At 32.1% G+C, this 17030-nt stretch overlaps 2 protein-coding genes across 2 annotated transcripts; one reads left to right on the forward strand and one right to left on the reverse strand.

Annotated features, from left to right (window-relative positions):
- Nucleotides 1-1887: 1887 nt before the first annotated feature.
- LOC133796974 (uncharacterized) lies at nt 1888-5857 on the forward strand. Its single transcript, XM_062234695.1, has 9 exons — nt 1888-2105; nt 2492-2590; nt 2688-3136; nt 3974-4031; nt 4138-4191; nt 4522-4590; nt 4721-4786; nt 4884-4952; nt 5455-5857. Exons 1-9 carry the CDS (start codon nt 1995-1997, stop codon nt 5518-5520), a joined length of 1041 nt encoding a protein of 346 aa, XP_062090679.1. The 5' UTR covers nt 1888-1994; the 3' UTR covers nt 5521-5857.
- A 3829-nt stretch (nt 5858-9686) lies between these two features.
- LOC133796975 (myb family transcription factor EFM) lies at nt 9687-12751 on the reverse strand. The gene is made up of 4 exons (XM_062234696.1): nt 12074-12751; nt 10916-11671; nt 10693-10769; nt 9687-10479 (listed from the first exon to the last, which is right to left on the reverse strand). The coding sequence occupies exons 1-4, from the start codon at nt 12324-12326 to the stop codon at nt 9994-9996; spliced, it is 1572 nt and encodes a 523-aa protein (XP_062090680.1). The 5' UTR covers nt 12327-12751; the 3' UTR covers nt 9687-9993.
- Nucleotides 12752-17030: the final 4279 nt, after the last annotated feature.

The raw sequence follows: 17030 nt of genomic DNA on the forward strand, positions 1-17030 counted from the left end.
AGGCACTTTGGCTACTGAGACGGGTCAAGACGAAGAGGGATTTCTCACACGGTTAGTCCTCAAGTTGAATGGTCTCCTTGGGATAGAGTAGAAAAATTGAAAGAGTCTACTTCTCAAACACAGACTTGTGTATTGCGTCTTTGTTTTGTGTAGAGGTAGGCAGTAAAGTGAGTTCTTGGACCATTGGATCAAAAGGAACCCTCATAGTTGGATCAAGTTGTAGGAGGAAGAAAACCTCGTAGGCCTACGTTTAAAGGGTCACTCATCACTCCTTGAAAGGCAAAAGGGTTATTGCCTATTATCAATGTGACAGATGGGGGACAACTCCCTTCAATAGATTGACTAGTCTAGGAGGAGTGTGACACATCTTCTCAACTTGCATGCATGTTGAGCATCCTTCTCGGCCGATTAAATTCAAGTGCTTAATCATTTTGACTAGGTGTTCGACACTTGTTGCAAGTGATGGAGGAAGAGTTTGAAGCTGATTGGGACAAGTTGAAGCTCACCTTAGTTCAGCATGAGAGTGCTGCCCTGAAAGGGAAGAGCCCGAACGTTAGGAAGAAACCAATCTTGCACATTTATATGGGTTGTGCCAGCCACAACATCATTACCAAAGTTATTGTAGCAATACAAACTCCTCAAAGATTCTAGTGAGAATAAAGCTTTGCTTATACTTTCTTGCTGAGTTTGGCCTTCTCAGCCACAAGTTTTGTCAATTTAGTTCATATAAAGGTAACTAGTTCCACTTCAAGTTTTCTTCTTCAAATTACTTTCCCTGTGATTCACATACCAAACTCACAATCTCGTATTATTTTTCTCATAGTAGAAAAAGACTGATTTTTAAAAACAGAGAATATGTGTAACATCATCAAATTGACAAGAAATTTGATGCTTGAATATGTGAATTTAGCAAGACTACATATATCACACTACTCACGGAGTCAGGCTCATATCCAAATAATGCAAACTACTCCACTCCAGGATGAAGTTGGTCTTAACAAATACAAAAATAAGAGGATTTTAATGCTGAATTAAAGAAACACCACTTCAAAATAATCTCATTTACACAAAAAAAGAATGGAATAATTTATTTCACATCCAAAAATTATAGATTCTCTTAAACTTTTTAGTTGAGTAGATTTCACATTTATTTATCTGTTTATTAAATTAATTGAAAAGTAAGTTTAAATATTAATTAATTGAATATAATATTGGTACTTCTTGGGTGCATCCCTATTTTTGAGTGTATCGGTGTATTTTTTTGTGTTTGGTATCAGGATGATTTTTGGTGTACATTTTATGATTTTGCATATTTTAGCTATTTAGAGTATTTGAGAAAATAGAGTTCAAACTTAATGGTGCTATTTGGTAACAATTAATTTTTTTTAATTAATTAAAAATTTTAAAATTAAACATAAAATATTGTTTGATAACTTTATTTTTATTTATTATTTTTTTAAATTTAAAACAAAATTTATTAAATTTTGAAAATAGAAAATTTCACTCTTAATTTTTTTTAAAAATAATTTTTGACTTTTTAATTGCGTTTTTTTTATTCTCTTATTCAAATCAGTAACTCATTTTATATTATTAAGCAAAAAATAAAAATAAAAATTATTAAAAGCATTTATTATTTTTTGTTTTTAAAAACAAAAAAAAAATTATCAAACATATTTTTATTTTTTAAAAATAAAAAAACAAAACAAAAATAATATTTTTATTTTTGTATTTAAAAAATTCAAAAACAAAAATTTTACTAATCACACCCATTAACAAAAGACAATCACGTCTACAACAAAATAAACCATATTTTTAATATGATAAATTATTAATTTTTTTTTAAAATTTATATAATTTTTTAAAGAACTGCAATATACAATAACTTACACAATAACCAAACGGCCTTAAAGGTCCTACGTTGGAAGAAAAGGATATGACAAAAGACTCGAAAAAAAGACATTTCTGATGAAAATTGGAGTAATTCTTGATTAGAGATGACCGTAGACGACGAAAGATCGATTTACGTTGGAGGGATCCCTTACGACGCTTCCGAGGAGTCCATTCGCCGAGTTTTCGATGTCTATGGCGCAGTCGATGCCGTTAAGGTAAGCAGACAACACAAGGATTTCGTTTTATTTCTGTCTAGGGTTTAAGCATTTGGGGTTTTTCTTTGGCTCTTTACTGCACTATTTTGTTTGTTTTAAATTGTCTCAGGGTAACGAATTACTGGAACTATGACCAAAGAATTTGGGATTTTTTTTTGTATGAAAGTAGTTTTTTATAGGTGAAGAACAAAGAAATGAAAATTGTAATAGAAATAGAGAAACTAGTCTACGTTTGTTAATGGGTAGCAGGGTTTTTTTTGTTTAGATTTAACTTTATTATCTATGTTATGTGTATGTGTTCCAGAAGTGTATTTTATTTGTGTGAGAGTACATGGTCATGGTATTGTAATGAGACTTTGATTTATGCGTTTTTCTTCGGTCTGCAGATTGTTAATGATCGTGGCACTAGAGGAAAATGCTATGGTTTTGTTACTTTCACAAATCCTAGGTCGGTCATTGATGCCATCGAATGCATGGATGGCAAGGTCTGTATTTTATTTTATTTTTTTGAATTTCAATATACTTTTAGTGCAAAGAGGAACAGTTTCTTGGGTGTTTATTATGTTTAAACATTTGAAACAGACTATTGATGGACGAGTTGTCAGAGTAAATGAAGCAAGAACCAGAGTTGGAAGATCAGCTTTTGGTAGAGAAAATTTTCGACAGGATATTGAGAGTGGCAGGGAATGGGATCGAGGTCGGGTAAGAGATCGAAATAGAGGTAAAGAAAGGGATTATGATTGCGATAGGGAGCGATACTATGATCAAAGGTCGAGAGAGCGTGATCGATCTCGAGACTATGATTTGGAAAGAGAAAGAGATTATGATCATGAACGAGCAAAGGGTAGTTTCTCGGACCAAGATCGATTTCAAGATAGAGACCTGGAAGATAATGACAGAGAACAGAGCAGGAGCCTTGATCGGGATTGGGAGAAAGATCGTGGTTTCAACTTTGACAGGGAAAGGGATATTGATAGAGCCAATGGCCATGATAAATTTGTGGAACAAGATATGTCTAGGAAATTGAATGGGTAAGGCATCTTCGTTGATTTTACAGTCCCAAATTTTGCTCTGTAACATGCTATTAGTTAGTGCATATTTTTTCAGTAGCATATGCCAGTATTTTGTAATTAGGTTTAAGCAGAAAATGTCCTTTGGCGTTAATATGGAAGGAGATTTTTTCTTTATGCGCTTGTGAAGCAATTTTTTTCTTTCTTATTGACTTGTTTTCCATAAAGTTCTTAGAGAATCTTGTGAAGCTATCTACTTTTACTACAGTTTTTATTTTCAACTCCCTTGTAGTTTGTGCTACTTTCTAGTCTCGGAGATACTCTAAGAAAACGTTTGAGGATTTCTTTTTTTTACCCACTCTTTTATAACATACTCTGGAAGATATTTGAGGGCCCAGAATATATAGCTTTCAGTTTTACATGTGGAGATCATTTGGATAGCACTGTTCAATGTTCATGAGCGGATTAAAATATTCATGTCTTTTCTCAATGTTCAATATATTTGAGTGTAACTATAAAATAGTGGTATATGTGGCTGTCTTGTTTTTTAGATAAAAAACCACTGTGATATGTAGATACCTGAATCCTGAATCCTGAATCCTCTTTGAGTTCAAATATGTGCTTCATCATGTAAAAGTCCTTTGTACTTTTTGGCAGTATGTTATCTTGCTGTATAATGCCACCCTGCAGATCTTCTCTTGTTTTGTCATTGGTTAAGTAGCAATGTTTATTTTTTTAGAAAAAAAAAAAATTTCATTATCTTTCTGTGGAGCGAGAGGATAGAAAATCATATACTTTAACATATTGGCATTAGGATTTACATTTGTTTCACTATGCTATCATTTTTGTTTTCTCCAGGTCAACTAAAGCTGATCGACACAGTAGAGAATTTTTAAGCGATCTAAATGATGACCAAGTAAGTTCACATTCTGGTTTTCCTGTTAAGTAAGTAATATCATCCATGTATTTGTTTGGGATTCTCTCTCTTTTTCCTTTTTAAATCTTTTTTTTTACCCTATCAGCTAGAAGAACAACTGATTAGATCGAGCCAAAGGCTTGAAGAACTCAACAAAGAGGTTTGTCTTTCATTTTGATTTGAAGAAGAATCTTATGCTTGTACATTGTTTGCTTACAATTTCAAGAGGTTCCAATTATTTTCAGAAGTTTACTGATGACCATCGGAAGATATGTGGTAGTTTCCTTAGTTTCTTTATTTGAGGGAGCTACCGTTCATTAAGGGTTATGGATATAGACAAAAGGAAAGCACATGAGCCTGGCCACTTTCTTGGTGGAGTAAATGCACAGTCAAAACTTCGCTGCTAAGAATTCAGTGGAAACACCTGCACATTGTTATCTTTATCTCAGCTTTTTGTGTGGAGGAGAATCTAAGATTCATTACTTTTCAGATTCTGCAGATGGAAGATAAGTTAGAAGAGAAAGGAAAATCTGTTTTGCACTTGCAGCAGAAGTCCAAGGTAAATTGTATTCTTCTTGCTTGAGTTATATAATTTTACTTTTTCGATTATTATTCTTTTCACCACTTCCGTTTTCACATTATCAGCAAGTGGCTTTCATTTCCCCGTAATATTTTGATGATTGATGCAGAAATTGGAAGACTCTTTGATTAATGCAAAGAAAACCTCTTCATACAATAAGACACACTTGACCAAGGTATTTTCAAATATTTATTAATATAAAGCTGGAGAAAATTCTACTCAGACAATGATTGGACTGGATTCAATGCTGATGTTTCTTTAATCATCTGCAGCTTCACAAATGTTTTCTGCAAGTAAAAGATTATACGGAAAGACTTAAAAGCAGTGAAAAACAACTTCAGGTTGGTCATCTCTGAGAATCCTTATATATATAGGAAACAATAAAAATACCATATCTGACTTTTTTTTTTTCAGAGATAGTGCACATAAATCTTTTTACTCATCTTTATCATTATGCCGTTTTGCATATAAATTGAGTTTCATTTTCTGGTGGATTTTTTATGTTTCTGTAGCATTAACCTAAATCAAGGTTCACAGATGTCCTCTTTAATCGGTCTCTATGAATTTTCTTTTCTAAGTTTCAACTCTTTTCCCACCATGTTACTTACTTTTCTCTAACTGTGGATTCTGAAGTGATGAATTGATTTGAGTGTCTTTTTTAAAGCATTGAAACATTAATATATTGACATGACTAGACAAGCTGATATGATAACGTGTTACTTAATATTGCCGTTCCTGCAACATGACATTGGCTTATAATCATGTTCTCCTTGCTTGAACATATGCTTGATCTTCACCCTCATATTGCTCGAATCATAAATGCTGCAACTTTTTTACTTGCAGTCTCTTGTTGATGAGGCGAAGACCAGAGACTTATATGTTGGAATCACAGCAAATGGCAATGCGTGAGTCATGCTCAGTTTAGAAGGCTAGTAATCTGGAACAAGTTTTTTGGTTTTCTTGGGGCCTCGATCACACTTGTCGTGCTTTAGTGGTATATCTTCTGATGTAGTAGACCACCATATGTGTACTTAAATATGAGTATATAGGTGTTAGATATATTAATTAAAGTGCAGGATAGAAAAGATTCAACGTTTGAAATGTACATGCAAGTTACTTTTTTTGCCGGTTCTGGAGACGAAACTTTTTTGGATCTCAAGGTCAAGGATATAATTGTTATTTTCATGTCACTTTTTCCGTTCTGAGACTCAGAATCAAGTTATAATTTTGCTTGTTACTAATAAAATGTCTTCATTATTATTATTATTAAAAAAATTTACCATTCCCGCTCAAGTTATAAATTTAACTTTTTATTTTTATTTTTAGGAGGTTTTAATGTATTCTTTCAACTTTCTGGGGGTAATATTGCAAAAAAAATTGAGTCACTTCGATATAAGTTCGTCCAGGCCTGCTCCTAACCCCCATGACACCCACTGGACTGCCTGTGAAAACATCTCTATCCCCCATGACACCACCACAATTTCGGTGGTTATTCTTGTATTTTTTTCTTCAAATTATACCTTATTTATTAAGATTGTTATGAGGGGTTTCAATTTCGCACATCTAATATTAACCAAAAAAATAAAAAGAGTAGTACTAAAGATTTATATTAATTTATAATTTAGATGTTAATGGTAACAGGACTGAAAGTGCAGTGACTTATTAACTAATTTTGTATTTCATAAAATTAATTGTAGTTACAGTGAATGAAGCATTGAAAAATCAACACAGAAATGAAGTAGACTCTCTATTCTAAGATGGAGGTCTCAAATAAGTCGTAAATTGTAAGCTCCTTTCATCATTTATTTTAAATAATATACATCTGTAATTGAGGATAGTATTATACATATTTGTGATTTTGAATTAATATTAAACTTTTTAGGTGAAAAGAAGAGAAATGTAGTTAAGAGAAAGATGATATGGAATTACAGAGTCAAGTGGGCATGTAAACAAAGTGAAAGGAAAAAGCAAGTAAAAAAAAGTGGGCATGAGATGTTAGTAACGAGAGAAAGAGATTCATTCAGGTCAGGCTCATCACTTTCGGTGCCCCTTTCTCCCAGTTTTTATTCAGTTCTTCCAATAAATTATTAATTAGGACCTCTAATCTCTATATATATCAAGTCACCCCATATCACTAACTTTCTTTTCTATATATAATTAATATATAGCTTTATATTGTAATCGTGTCGGTGGATCGATCTTAGTCACGTAAACGATTCATACTTACCATGTGGCCATATGGGATATACATATACACGTACGATTCATACATACCATGTGGCCATCCTATATGAGATATGCATACACATATATATTCATCCCACATACTGTCATGCATAGAAGCACAGATACAGTGTGATGTGATTTATGTATTATGTGCTAATTGACAACATACTCTTTCTTTAAAAGTGTTTTCTTTGTCTTGTGGGTAAACACATATGCTTCCTTTTCAGGCATATATATATATAAATGGAAATTTGAGTTTTTATGGTGTCCTAAATAGAAAAAATGTAATCATTTAAAAAAAATGTCAAATCTTTTACCAATACTCAAAATAATCCTCCCATAATTTTTCTCATCCACTTCTTTTTCTCTCCTCCTTCTCTCTCACTTAACTCATTCCTCTCAACTCTCTCTAGAAAAAAAATTCATGGATAAGTTAAAATATAAGAGAACTCAATATAATGACAAGTATTCCTCATTTAGAACACTAAAATACTGCATTTCGAACAGATTTAAAACTTTTGAAATTTGCAAAAAATTTACGTGGTTCGATGGTGCTCGATGGGGCCTTCAAAAATAAAATTTTCATGAAAAAATCGATGTTGCTCGATGGTGGTTCGATGATGTTCGATGCGATTCTTGAAAAATACGTAATTTTTCACTCGGGTGTCCGTTTAGGGTGAATATATATATTTTTTGTATTTCTTTCAAGATCTAAACATTTGACATGTGTATAAAATGTAAATATTGAAAAAAAAAAAAAAATACCTGATGTTCAAAATATGTGTTGGTATGTTTTCAAGTTCTAAAATTTGAAAATATGTATGTGAACATCTAAAACATGTAGGTTTCAAAAAAATACCCAAAATAAAAAAAATCAACTCAAACAGATACCCGAGTGAAAAATTATGTCTCTTACAAGAATTGCATCAAACCACTATCAAGCACCTATTAAACCACCATCGAACAACGTCGATTTTTTCATGAAAATCTTGATTTTGAAGACCCCATCGAGTACCATCGAGCAACAATCAAGCAAAGTCAATTTTCTACAGATTTCAAAGTTTCAGATCTGAAAAATAACTCAAAAATCAAGTCCAACTCGATGGTGCTCAATACCAGCTCGATGGGCCTTCAAAATCAAGATTTTTATGAAAAAATCTATGTTTCTCGATGGTGGTACGTACGATAGTGGTTCGATGCAATTATTGTAAGAGACATAATTTTTCACTTGAGTGTCCGTTTGAAGTGATTTTTTTTTTATTTTTAGTATTTTTTTGAGACTTACATGTTTTAGATGTTCACATATACATTTTCAAAGTTTAGTACTTGAAAACATATCTTGAATATGAGGTATTTTTGCATTTTGCATTTTTTTTTTCAATATTTATATTTCCCAAATGTGTATATACACATCTCAAACATGTAGATCTTGAAAAAATACTCAAAATAAAAAAAAAATCACCCCAAACGGATACTCGAGTGAAAAATTACGTATCTTGTAAGAATCACATCGAATACAATCAAACCACCACCGAACCACCATCGAGCAATATCGATTTTTTCATAAAAATCTTGATTTTGAAGGCCCCATCGAGCTGGCATCGATCACCATCGAACCACATCAATTTTCTACATATTTCAAAGTTTCAGATCCGAAAAAAATTTGCAAAATACACCAAAAAATCATGCCTAAATCTGTTAGGAATGTAGTATTTTAGTGTCCTAAGTGAGGAATATTTGCCATTACATTAAGTTCTCTTATATTTTATCTTACCCATGGATTTTTTTTCTAGAGAGAGAGTTGAGGGAGTGGGTTGAGGGAGAGAGAGGGAAGATAGAAGATAAAGTGAATCAGAAAAATTATGAGAGAGGTATTTTGGCTATTGTCAAAAGAATTATCATTTTTTAAAATGTTTTAAATGCCTAGCATTTTTTTTTACTTAGAACCCAAATTTCCATATATATATATACTAGATACAAACAAGGTGCAATATGTACGTGTGCTTAGTTTTATTTATAGAATTTATTAATTATTTTTATTAAATTTATATCAATGTCATATAAATTTCAAATAAATATCATATTTTAATTAAATAATTTATTTATTTTTGTTTAAGTTTATGTTTGTTCTAGTTTTTGAATTTGGGAGGGACAAGAAAAGATCATATATTATCTGTTTACTGTAATATTAAATATTATGTGTAGAATTTAAATTTAAGTTACTTGCTACTTTAAAAAAAAAAAAAACAATTTGTTACTAATTCACAGTAGATTATTTTATATATGTAATATGATATTATTCTAATGAGTGAGTTTAAGTTTAATTAAATTATATTTAAGTTATAAAACATATGATCTTATTATTTTTAAATAATTATCACGGTAAAATATATCAAAAATATCATATTTTAATTTGTTTAATTATATATTATTTTTAAATAATTATTATTGTATAATATCTTAAAAATATATTTTTTTAATTTTTTAATTATTTATTTTATTTTATTTAAGTTTAAGTATTTTCAAACTATCTTTAAATATAAGAATATTATGTTAAATATAAAAATATTCCATTAAAATTAACCTTTAAAAAATAAAAAATCATTAAAACAATGAATTTCCGTTACCTGCGCAGTCAAAATATAAAAGCAATTTTATGTGATATGTTGATATTTAGCCATTTAATAGTGAGTTATAGAGATAAGAGGCACATATTATGTAGGCGTGTCCATTGCTCTTCACTTTCGTGGCTATGTTTCCTTGGCACAGATGATTTTACACTGGTCAGGCCGTTATCACCCTTTTAAAAAAGGCAAATATTTGTCTTGCAAATCAAAAGGCAAAAGTACTAGAGAAAATTCCAAAAATAATATTAATAATATTCCAATCTTCAGCAATTTTTCCTCAAATAAGGATATCATCTTATGAGACATAAAAAGATGAATTTATAACAAAACAAATAGACATTTTTAGTTCCCGTTATGCTCTTTGGTACGTACCATCGATCTCTACTGACTAACTAAATAATAATAATAATGGTAATAATATTACTATATAACAAGAATAAAATTAGAACTAAAGGGCAACATGAGAAATTAACACACAAGAGACCCTATTATCATCCTAACCCTAGTTATATACTTTATACCTTAGATATCAGAACTTGAGAGTAATCTCACTTCCATTGCTCTCTTCCCCATCTTCCCTGAGCGCCGCCAACCCTTTTCGCTCTGCCCCATTGTCGCCGCTCTCGCCTTTCCAGCTGCTGCTCTCTGACTTGCCATCTTCGATGCTCTCCGACCGATCACCGCCAGCCCCCCGGACGTCCGACTCCGGCGAGCTGTGCGTCTGTGACGTTGCCTTGTACATTTGAAGCTGATGGTGGAGTGCGTGGTGGTGGGGCATACCCTGAGCCTGAGCCTGAGCCTGCGAGGCGTAGAAGTCTTGTGGCACGGGCGGAGCGCAGTAGTGAGGCGGCGGCGCGTGGGAAGCCGCGTGAGAACTGTAGAGGGCTGTTTGGGCCCCATTATGGGCTGCGGCGGCGGAGTACTCCGAGACCCAGATGCCTCCTAGTACCACCAGCTGAGGTGCTGGAGTCCCTGGTGCTTGTGGACTTGGTCTTCTGGTGTGGAGCCTATATTTCTGTATATATATATATAAAAAAAGATAATATATTAAAGAAACGAAACAAGATCACTGATATGATTTTGTAATGTCAGAATGGGACGTTGTCCCTGAGTTTATTTATTTTTTTTCGGACACAGTACAAACGCTTTTCTTTTTCCTTTTTCTTTTTGTTTTTTCATGCATATATTGTTGCATGAGAGAGAGAGAGTGAGAGAAACCATATAGTACCTGCAAATGGCTTTTAACTTCATCATTGGTCAAACCGTCAACCTTCATGAGCTCCCTGATCTGTTTTGGAGTGGCAACTGTTTCCATCACAGTAAAAAAAAAATAAGCAACTTTATAAAATGTTTTTAACTATAATAAACTTTGTTTATAATGTTTGATAATTTATATATATATATATTAAAAAAGAATATCAATGATAAATTAACAAGATTTAATCAATTACCTTGAGACCCACCAAGCATCTGAAGGGCATTAACAAATCTTCGGTGCAAATCTGGAGACCAACACCTCCTTGCCTTCCGGTGAGTTTGATTATTATTTGTAGTAGAGCTGGAATTATTATTGTTGTTATTATTATTATTTGTTTGTACACCTTGATGATGATCTGACCCGTTAATATTACTACTGTTATTATTTCCAGCCACTCCTCCTTTTCCCGTCTCAACAACCACTCCACCATTTCCATTATTGCCGGAGTTTTCTCTCCTCTCGGCCTCGGAACTGCACTTGTGATTCTCTTCCCCCATAATGTCTTTCTCCGCCGTGGCAGCCGAAAGCGCCAACTCCGGCAGCGGCCTAAAACTTTGGTTGGGGATGGAATTATTGTTATTACGGTTGCTGTCTTTGGAGAATGGAAGAAAAGCACCCGCTGGCCCATTAAGCCTTTGAGATAACTTGTTGTCTAGAGCCAGCTTGGGACTCACTACGTTGAAGCTAATATCAGCTTCTTTTGGAGTAACAATGTTGCTGTTGCTGTTGTTTGTGGGTTGTGGTTTGGTTCCATCGTTACTACTACTTTGGCTCCATAGTTGGGCTGACGTCATCCAATTCGCCTTATTATCAGGTGCGTTTGTGATTTTTTGATCTGCTGAGCCTTCAGAGCTTGAAGTCTTTAAGGGTATGAATTCCTCTAGAACTGGCCTTATTGGCCCTTGGTTTGTTCTATAGTCTTGTAGTTGTTGCCTTGAAGCCTCCACAGCTATAATAATAACAGCAATAGAAGCAAATTTATCATGAGAAGATTAGAAATTATATATCAATATCAATATCCAGATCCAAATCTTACATTTTTATTACTTAATTACTGAATCTTCTTAGATTTGGACTATATATATATGTCTTTCTCTCTATTAGAAAAATATCAGTTATCTCACTTGTATAAATGAATTTTAAAAGAGTGATGACAAGGCTAGATCTATATATAACTAATTGTAACGCTAAAACATATTGACATATCCAATAAATTTAATGGTGCCAAAATGAAAAATAAAAATAAAAACATTTCTTCAATGATCTTTATAGGTTTCTATTCAATAATAAGGATTATCATAATTTATAATGCATATATGTATGTATGTATAGATGAAAAAATTAAATATACCACTGGTGAGAAGTTGCATGCAAAGGGGGAGCTCGCGCTTGAAGGCTTCGATTTTGAGACGTTCTTCCTCGAGACGATTAAGATAGTCTTCAAGTTTGTGGGTGTGATCATGCTGAGCTACCTGCGGTTGCTGTTGCTGAAGATGATGATGCTGTTGGTGGCTGTGTTGATGCTCTCCGAACGATTTCAGAAGCATTGAATAGCCGTGAGCTGGCTTGCATTCCAACGAGAGCTCCGAAGGCGACGCCATCATGATTATTGCAAAATCTCTCTTATAAACACTAATTAATAGACTCCCACAATTAATAAATATATATGTAGATATATGGATAAAGATAATTATCAAAACACTGTTATTTCAGAAATTATTGATGATGATGATGATGGTGGTGGTGGTAGTATTAATGTTTGTGTGAAAGAAAAAACTAAAACCCAAAATAATGATATAACAACAACAGGGAGATGCGGGAACAAACAAGGTCACCTAAAAGACAGTGTTTGGCCTCTTTCCAAAGTATATAGAGAGAGAGAGAGAGAGAGAGAGAAAGGAAGAGTCTGTTGTTTGTGAACACAATGAGGATCGAGGGGGGATCGTCTTCTTTTTAGGGGTGAGTTCAAAGGGAATAAAGGAGAGAGAGAGAGAAGAAAAGATAAAGCAAGAGAGAGAGAGTGAGAGAGGTGATAAAGAAGGATGGTAACTTCTTGCAAACAATAAAGCCAAATATGAGAGAGAGAGAGAGAGAGAGAGAGCGAATCAGGAGGAGTCTGACACCAGAGGGTCATGTGCTTAGGACCTGCTTGTTTTTATAATTACAATTTTTATTTTATGGGGCTTTAGGGTGATCTTCGTACAAGTTCAAATTTCACAAAAATAAAAGATGATTCTTCTTCTTACTGTTGTGGTACTTTTCTTTATTTATTTTTTCTTCTTTACTTTTCTTTTTTGGGGTCACTGGAATCATTACCAGCTATGAAACCTATGTAGATTCTTTAATCATCTTATTTCAATTTGCTTCTGTTACATATAACCATTGTAATTCTATGTCTACCATACATTATATTACATAATAATTCCTTTATTTGGTTATATAGTTATAGAAATACATGGTTCAGAAAAATTCCACCTCCAAATTAAATATGCCATACACACGCGCCAAAAATGGATATGATGATTTTTATATATGAAAATCTATGCATATAGCATATATATATATTTGCATATATGTACATATACATGCTTTTAAACATTAAAGGGTGAAAATTATTGGCAGCCCACACAAGGCTCAAAAAGAGATCAGTTGGATTCTATGGTTGTGATTAACACAAAAGTGTAAATGCAAAACCTCCATATCACCGGCATAGGTCCTAGATGTTGGACACGTTTACAGCCAATTAGAGTAGTAATTGATGTTTTCATGTAATAACAAAGTACTCTATGTCTATACCATTAATTTGATACTAATTATTATATTATGTAATATTAATGATTCTACTATGATTATATATATTTATGTATATACACCAAAAAGCTTTATTTGGGAGAGAAAGAAGCATATACCATAATCCAAAATTAATTTATTTTTTTACCACGAAATAGGAGAGAGAGAGGACATATTCAAATGGGGTTTAGTATCAATCCACCATGCAACTCTCTTTTCGGTTTCAAAAGTTGAATAATTGCTCTCAAATTTAGTGCATTCAGAGAGAAGAGGGGAATATCTAATCTTAAAATATGAAACATTCATCTTAAAGAATATAATATTTGCCCCTAAGGAAGGAATATCTTAGTTCCAATTCTACGACTCTAAATTAAGGGAGCACAACTCACAAAGCTTAAAGGGCCAAAAAATAAATAAACAAGAACTATCTTCCCTTTAAAAGAATAATAAAGGAGCCTAAGAATAGGGAATCTTCTTCTGCTACTAACTTTAATGAAGTGGGTAGGAAGGTAAGAAGATTCTTTCTAAATTTTAGAGGAATTTTTATGGGGTTCTGAACCTCCATCACAATTCGGATCCGGGTCAGACAAAATAATATATTATTATCATTATAAGGACTACTAGGGTTCAATCAACTTCAATATCAGATCTAACATAATATCTGCTTTTCTATTCTTGACCCTGTGGAACAGTCCTTGCTTCTTGGTGTACCATATCCTTTTTTCTTCCTTGATTTTTTTTTTTTAAAAAATAAAAATTATCGACATTAAACTTTAATTCATGATACAACTAAAGATAATTCATTTTATTAATTAATGTTAAAAAACACGTTGTACTTTTAATGTTAAAAACATTCTTAACTTTGTCTTCAATAGAGATTACATATAACCTATGTATCAAGTGATCTTAGTTCTTTATAAAATATACGCAAGGAGCAATAACCACACGCATATCCATGTATGTATTAATTAAGTTAATAATGTTCATTCAATTTGTTGACGTTCGGTGTTTAATTAATTAAAGCCATTTTTCTCGTTCCAACACACACACAGATATTCACTATGTACACTTTAAATTAATAGTTCAATATATTTTTTTTGTGGGGAATTAATAGTTCAATATTATTAATGTTATTCAAAATATATTTTGAATCGTAAAGGCTAAATCATTGGAGCAGAATTGACTTTCCATAGTAAAAATAATTAGGACTGTAAGAGAGGACTCTTAAGTAATTTCACAGTCCATACCACGGTTTACATGCAAAGTTGGCCCTTGCTGTTTTAGCTATATATATGTGTGTGTGTGGGGTTTGTGCTAGCAGTACTTTTGTCTATCAATCACCATCACCCCAAGAAATAAAAACTGGGATTTGTTACAAAGATCATTTAATTATATTGGCTAGTTTTAGGTTTTTCCTTTTGAAAAATTATTTGAATTAATTTTTTTTATAACTTAAGTAATATTAATAAAAAAACTATAATAATAATAACAATAATAAGTCACTCTTCAAAGCTTAAAATTGAACCAATTATTTTTTTCTTTGAAAATCTTTAAGTATATATGAATCAACTATATAGGTAAGTTTGTATCTAATTGGATGGTTTTATTTTCAATTTGGCATTCTATTTTTTTTCTAATGATATGTCAGATTTCCATTTCCCTTATCTTATAAAAAATTGGTACAAAATTACTCATAAATAAAAGAAAAGGTAGTTAATTTCTCATTAAAAATATAGAATTATGGACCAATATACAAAAGTAAGAAAACAAAAATTATATATTTTAATTTTTTATGTTTGTCAAATTGGGTATATGTTTGGAGGAGGATATAAATAACTAGTTAAATAGAAAGATTGAAGAGAGGAAAATAAGACAATTATTACATATAGAATGATTGTGTTTTTTTTTGGCTCGTTATAGAGCTTAACAAACCCACCGACCAAAAATTTTCATGGTTTCCATATCCTTTTTATATGCTATATATATATATATAAATGGGTAGCCTTAATTAATAAAGTCTTCCCACTTTTGTTCTCCATTGATATGTCATATAAATAGACCATGTGTACTCTATCTTTCTAGTTTGGACTACTGCTATATCTCAGACTAAGAAAATCATATTTTCTTATCATGCATGACTTTTCTTTGATTTGTCTATGGAAGAATTTTGACTCCACTTATTAAATATATGAGTTGATTGTTAGATTTTTGTAATTTTCTTAAATAAATTATAATAAAATATCTACATTGTTTATAAAAATAGACCATGAGCACTTCCATATACATTAATTTATATATATATATATCAATTTTAATTTTATACTTTGTTTTAAAATCCATATAACTAATAATTTGGTGCTTTGCATGACATACATGTGAATGAATTTGTAGTAAACTAAGTTTATTTACAATATTGATGACGTGATAATTTATATACTAAATTGTTCATGCAAAAAAGTGTAAGTAAGAACAAACTACTTGATAATGGTAGTTGATAGACAGAGCTTAGCACACCTCAATAATAAATTCCTAAATTAACATTTCTTAGTAGAAGAGAAGGAAACCTATATTCAAGAATAGAAGAAAGAAAATAAAAATGAAAGTGAGAAAGAAGATAAGCTCTTTCTTTATAATGTGTAACATAAAATCCAAAGTAGGAGAGAGAGAGAGAGAGGGGTGTAGTAGTGCATCGAATTCCCCTAGAAAAGAGGGAGAGAGAGAGAGAGAGAGAGAGAAAGAATGGTAAGAAAAGGAAAGGAGTGGTGTGGCTATGATAGTAATAATAATAATAATGATGGTTGGTCGCTTTCTAAAATCAGTCTTCTAGTACAATACTCCAACCCTTCCCTTTTTCCCTTTCCTCCCAAGATTCTCTCTTTCTTTCTTTTGTAATTTTCGAGAGAAAGAAAAACAGATTCTCCTCGTGACACGTGTCGTAATATTCCTCTCTATCGTCCTTCTGAATATCCCTTTTGTCTGGTCCAAATACACCCGAATATTCCCCCATTTTCCCCCATTTTCTATTTTCTTTTTCTTTTGCTCAAAACCGAAGCCGAGGCCACTGTATGTTTCTCTCTTTGTCTTGCGTGCCTTGAAAAATTAAAAATTTTAAAAATATTACTTAGTTCCTGAAAATTGAGCCGTTGTTGCATGCGGCTCTAATTGGTTTTTTTAGTCTGAAGAGTTCAGGTTGAAGGAATTTTGAATAATTTGTTGTTTTAATTTCTCGCAAGAAAAGGTAAATTATTAAAATTCTCTGTGTCATTTGGAAGTGAAGTGAAAGTAGTTCACTGTTTTGGACCCATTACAGTACTTTCTGTTTCCAAAATAACTTTTTTCCCTTCTTATCTGGAGAGTCAGAGTTTCTTTTTCTACCCTCAAAAATCAAAGTTTCTCTATAACCATTTTCAGTGCCACTTTTGAAATTAATACCAAAAAAAGAAAAAGGAGAAAAGGAAATATAATCAATGCAACTTTACCATCCTCACCAATGTTAATAATTTTTTTGAAAAAAATGA

This window comes from Humulus lupulus, chromosome 8 (genome assembly GCF_963169125.1).
Source record: "Humulus lupulus chromosome 8, drHumLupu1.1, whole genome shotgun sequence".
NCBI classification, from domain to species: Eukaryota; Viridiplantae; Streptophyta; class Magnoliopsida; order Rosales; family Cannabaceae; genus Humulus; species Humulus lupulus.